General features: G+C 36.2%; 1 protein-coding gene across 1 annotated transcript in view; it reads left to right on the forward strand.

Annotated features, from left to right (window-relative positions):
- The window catches only part of rnf144b (ring finger protein 144B), a 31,845-nt gene that overhangs the window by 2,353 nt on the left and 23,326 nt on the right, over nucleotides 1-6,166 (forward strand). The window contains exon 2 of the mRNA XM_015057392.1: nucleotides 4,232-4,476. Within this exon, the coding sequence (XP_014912878.1) occupies nucleotides 4,306-4,476 (171 nt within the window). The 5' untranslated portion in view covers nucleotides 4,232-4,305. The remainder of the gene's footprint in view (nucleotides 1-4,231; nucleotides 4,477-6,166) is intronic.

Consider the following 6,166-nt stretch of genomic DNA (forward strand, 5'->3'; position numbering starts at 1 on the left):
CAACAATTTCCTGTTCTTTTAGACAATCAGGTGTACAAGGACCACCATTTGGTCAAGACATTTTAAAACAATTTATACTTCAAGGTCCTCAAGCTTGGGATAGGAAAGCTCTCTGAAGTGAGAATTCCAACAGGGACAAATTGATTTTCCTCACTAACCTTAACCCCAAAATCCACTCTGGGCTGAATCCAGTTTATGTTTTTGTACTTTGTCAGCTTGTGTGCCATTATTTCTATTTGTGAACATGTAAAACGATACATGCGCCACTTGTACTGCTAATAGTAGTTAGCCTGGTCACAGAGTGGAACATTTGCCAAACCCTACTGATTTTCCAAGGGTGATTAAGTTGGGTTAATCCATGTTCAGACTTGAGAGGCAAATAATAACCACATAATCAGGTCACATATAAATGGACCTGGTTTCGCCCAGAGGGTAGATTTCATTCCCTGTGTCAGATGCAAATAGGCACCCAGCTCTTTGGAGCAAAGATCAATGAGATTGGACAGCTCATCTTTTCAGCTGTTTGGGCTTTTAGCTCAACGTTACACCTGATCTGCTTCATATCTACATTGTAAACTGTGAACCTAAAATACAGGTCATGTCAGCCTGATATGACAATATAAAAAAACACCCCATAAAAATCAATTATAGGCTTCAGATATTTGGTACTTGTCAACATTTGCACAGGAATCTTTTAGGTTTTGCTTTTGATGATCTTTTCTTATTGAAAGGATCATTACAGCTGTCCTCACAGAGGTCTGTGGCCAGAATGGCCCACATTACACCGCTCAACCCTGCACCGTCAACAACACGTACATGAGTTTGGAAGCGTTGCACTGCATCAACCACTTCCTATGTTCAAGGGCCTTTTAAACAGCCTCTCACTTACACGCAGTACATAAGCTGCAAACAGAACCATCAAGTGATAGGGACAAAGCTTCAGCAGCCATTTTCTTGATTTTCTTAAGAACTGAAGAAAAAAGTAATCTGTAAGTCCTTGAATAATGATTTGTAATAATTTATACAAATCCTTATTCAAGGACTTACTGATTTTTCTGTTAAATAAAGGAAATGCCTTTTGGTCAGAGCAAGGTAGATTCATCTTTTTCTGGAGCAAATTTTCTTACTTTTGTATTGCTTCACTAATGTTAAGCTTCACACATGGGTGATTCATTTTTTGCGGCAACATTTCGGCTTCAGAACATTTGAAAAAAAAAAGTATTAATGTTTTAAGTTTTAAGTATTTTGTTACAACACTGACATGTTTAACAATAAGAAATTAATAATGGGCAAGCTCAGGACTGGATGAATTAATAATTACAGGTGTTTTTTTTCACCATTGTCTCTGAATGTGTTCCACCCTGTTATGAACATTTACATATAGACCACAAATAGTTAAACATGTAAATTTAGAAAAATAATGACTTTTTCTTAAAAAGAGTGTGTCCCTTTTACTATATAATGTTTTATTTTTGAAATTGTAACACATCATGTAGTTACGAATCATTTATGTCTGTATTGTAAAGAAAATACTTTTTTTTACTCATTATTACTGACAGCATTGAAAATATTGGTAATTTTAAAAATTTATATCAATATGTGCATTTATTGGTCTTCAATTCCCAACATGGCACAGAAAAATTCACAGTACTTAATGTTTCTGTAACAATATTTAATAAAAACATGTGTGGAATAGAACATAACATGGTGGATTGTCCCATAACAGGGTGGAAAATTAATGTCTCCGATTCTAAAATCTGACGATTTTCATCATTGGTTGCAGGATTGCCTATTTCAAGTCAAAGTATAGGCAGAGTATTTGTCCTGGCTCTATTTGGGAAAACATGTGATATCCCTGTAGTGGATTTTCCTATGACAGGTACTCATTGTTCCCCTCACAGGAGTCAATGGGGGTACCAAGTGAAATGAAAACAGACAAATGGCAAAGACATCTGTTAATACCTCAGATTACTCTGCAGCTCTATTCCATCATCTGACATTTTTTATTTTACTTAAAATGATTACTTTTCACCCTAATTTCCACTCTGTTTGGTTCATGAACATAGGGTGGAACTTTTCTAACTAATCTACCTGTAGCTCTTTATGTGGTGAACATTTAGCTAGCTAACCTTCAACATAATAACAAACCTTTAATGACTAAATCTAATGTAATGTTTTTTAAATTCTACTGAATAAACATTTTTCACAATCTATCCTAACAGGGTGAAACTTTAAGCTTTACTCATCCAGGTTTAACATATTTAAGATAAGAAAAAGTACAGAGATGGTGACAGTTGAAGCTTACTTTGTTTTCCATGGTTGAATTTACTTCAAAACCAATTGATGTCACTTGCATTAAATGGTTTTTATGGAATTTTAGACTTTTTGAAGGCAAAAAGGAAAAATCCTAACAGGGTGGAAAGTTAGTACTGGGACATGTATAATATGAAGAAAATATCAAATAAGAAAAATAGTTTCAACAGATTCAATTGCATATTAAAATAATGTTTAGTCCAGTCAATCAACTTATTGAAGAAAAACATAAATATATATATATTTCATAGTTTAAACTTCATGAGGAAGTCTATTACATTGCTCTGGGGACGCAATGAAATTGAGCATGTTGGTCACCAAAAAGGTGTGTAAAGAACAAAATAATATTTAAAAGGCATTTCATTTATATTTGAATAATGGCAAACATATAAATATATAATTAAAATACTTTGTTGTAAATATTTGGCACATTTTCCAAAAAATAATTGTAAGCAAAACATGGAGACATGGAATGTTGCCGCAAAAAAAGAATCACCCACATATGTATTTAAACGTTATTATGATTCATTGTAATGAGTTTTAACGAACCAGATTTTTTGTTGTCCACACACGCAGCGACGTGACGGCGTTACATTTTTATCTACAAAACACATGTAACAGGATTTTAATGTAACAATGTTTGTCAAAAATTTGTTCTTTGATTTTATTTTTTCTATGTTTCTTTAGTGTTTTAAGTTCTGTTATGCTGCTCTTGGCAGTGGGTGGTTACCATAGTAACTGGTAACTGACAGCTCGTCCCCTGTTTTTGTTGATGTCTGGTATGTATTAGAATAGGCTTGGTGTTTTCTTTACAAATATTATATTTTACAGTATATTTTGGACAAATGTGATAATGTGCAGTGTTTCTTAAGTAAACTTGCTATGTTTTGTGTATATTTTTAAATGTTATCACTGTTAATGTTGCTCATCACTTACAACACTTAGCTTCGTTCATTATGTTGTCATATATATCTTAAATTTGAACATTATTATTTATGGTTGAGAACAAATTGGATTTAGAAAATAGTTCCCAATATTATTAAAAAGAAGAGAATCAAGACAATGTTTAGTGCAGCATATTAAGAGGGCAGTATGAAGATGGGGATAAAAGTTAACTTAGTGCTTAACTAAGTTAACTAAATGAATCAAACATACTGTTTGATTCATTTGGAAATCAAATTTGAACTGGTTTAATCATTTACACTTATTATTTTTTGCAACATTAAGGTCTATTTATATTTCTAATGGGGTAAATATTAGATTTAAACAACTTTCTAAATAACATAAATCAGCTTTCAACTGATTTTTGGTTGGTAAATTAAATGTTAAACAATTGAAACATAACTTAATAAATATTAGACTGAAAGGTGATTACAAAAATGCTGTGCCGGAAACCAAACCTACAGCGATAGAGGGTTAGCGGTCAGGTGACCTAGATGTTTGGAATGTGATGAGAAAATGTTAGTTTCAGTCGTTGACTTTACTTACTTGCTTAACTTGGACTTGGTCAAAATGACTTGTGAACTCCTCTAACTACAGTTCACTGTACAGAAAACAATTGTACAGAATTTAGAAAACAGGACCTCAACTGTGATACAAAACCGCCCAAGAATTTTCAACATAATGTTGATTTGTTCTCTTAAAATGTATTTTTAACTGTTTCTTGGACAAGACAAGAAACAGTATAGATGACACAACATATGATTAATTCTTACACTCAGAATGATTAAAGTGATGCCTAATAACTTTAGGATTGCTAAACATAGACCTCTGGCCTGAAAGATGACATCATATATTGGGAAAGGTGATTATACAGACACATGGAAAACCATCAGAGTTGGTAAACTTTCCAGAATCGGTCTAAAGAGGAAGGAAGCGGAGTTGTACGTGAATAAATCCGTTTCATTTCTGCTTCCAGATTTATGGCAACCGTAGATCATCGTCATCGTCAAGGCCAGCGGAAGGCCTAGAGCCGCCCTGCCTCCTCCCACCATGGCCAGCAGGAGTCCCTCTATTCACCTGGAAGACAGGGATCCGTCACCAGTGATGGCCGCTGCCTGTGCCCCGAGTAGCCAGGATGTGTTCTGCAAGCTGTGCCTCAGCCTGCAGCCGCTCGAAGCCATCAATGAACTGGAGGGCTGCAAGTGCATGTTCTGCACAGCGGTAAGCAGTGCCGATGACATGTCCAACTTCTGAGGAAGGGATTCTAGGATTCACAGCACACAAGCTTCTGGCCAGAAGTTTACAAACATTTTTAATAATTGGCATACTGGCTTTGCTTCTTTAGTGATGCATTTGAACCAACTTCTATTAATTTGAAAAGAGAATCTGGTGCACTTGTTTGAATTTATTGTGGATTTCCCAGAATACACACAAGGTTAAAACTAAACTGCAACAGTAAGTTGTTTCTCCGCCGTCAGCACATTTAGCAGCGTGTGCCAGAGTTTGATTGACAGCGCTAAGACCCTCCCCCTGGCTCTGATTGGTTGTTTTTGGTCAGGAATGGTGCATTTCTTCAGACGGCAGTAGCAGCTCAGAGAGGAGGTGCAGAAGATTGATCTTGTCACAGATGATCTGTCTCATAACACACTGTTACGACATGGTGACGGTTTTAACAAATGTGGGGGAAAAAAACAACTTATTTCTGTAAAAGTTACATACTGCAGCTTTAAGTTCCAGAGAAACCACACACTTTCTGTTTCCAATAACATTCTATCACCACAGTCAAGGCAGCACATCCAAAACACTCTTCTTCTGAATAAAGCTGGAGTTCCTTTAAATTCTTTTAACTTTCAACATGATCCATGCAGTAGAGTTGAGTTTGAAGCTTTAACAGAGTACATGTCAATATAACTGGTTTTGGAATAGAGGAAGCAGATTACACATTAAGTTCCTAACCTGACCCAGACCTTTATCTGCTGTGTTTGTCGTCACTGAAGCTGTGTGTTTTCTTATCAGTTCACCTTTACGAAGAACTGTTTAAATGCATCACCAAAGAATCACAAATGAATTTGACATCAGTGCTTATACTGCAGAAACCAGAAGTTCGCATTCACACAATAAAATGACACGTCTACCTTTTTTTTTCTCATTGTCTGAAATTAAATTAGACCAAACCTCTCTTGTTTTAGATCAGTTCGAATTACCGGTACCTAAATTATTTCTGTTTGCTCAATGTCTCACAATGAGAGAAATAATATGTCAGACAATTATTCCTTTAAAGTCAGAAGTTTACATCCACAATGATTTCTATCTCCTTAAACGACAAGGAGAAGCCCAGGTGATGATGTCATGGCTTTAGAAACGTCTGATAGGTTAACCGACTCATTTGAGTTAACTGCATGCGTTTTTGTTTGGCGCATGTAAACTTCTGGCTTCAGCAGTAAGTGTGCGTAAACTCCTGAAGAGCAACGTAAATAGAACAGGGTGTTATTACTGCATACAATTTCAGAGCGCTCTTGTTTTGCTGCAGTGTTGGCAGCGAAGGTGTTCCAAAAGCGATCCAAAACAAACGCGCTCAGTGATTATTTTTACGCAGTTTCTGCTCCCTAAAATAAAGCCATTTATTGGCACGTATCAGGCGTTTCCATTTTGGTGAGATGAAGGTTCTGGCACTCCCTCGCCTGTTTTATTCCATTTAACTTGTCCGTGGAATTTTTCAGATTTCTCCCAGCTGCTGACTGTGTTCACCGGCTCCCAGTCATCGGCAGAGTTTCGCTTTCACACTTGTTACGAGATCAGTAGCGCTATTTTTAGAAGACAGAGCTGTAATATTTATGAGTGGAGGCCAGATGTTAGCGTCCCATCTGTTCCAAACTGAGTGGATTCCCGTCAGAGAATCCACTAGCAGGTG

Source organism: Poecilia latipinna, unplaced genomic scaffold (genome assembly GCF_001443285.1).
Source record: "Poecilia latipinna isolate Pla-1442-1.1 unplaced genomic scaffold, P_latipinna-1.0 Scaffold1459, whole genome shotgun sequence".
Lineage (NCBI taxonomy): Eukaryota > Metazoa > Chordata > Actinopteri > Cyprinodontiformes > Poeciliidae > Poecilia > Poecilia latipinna.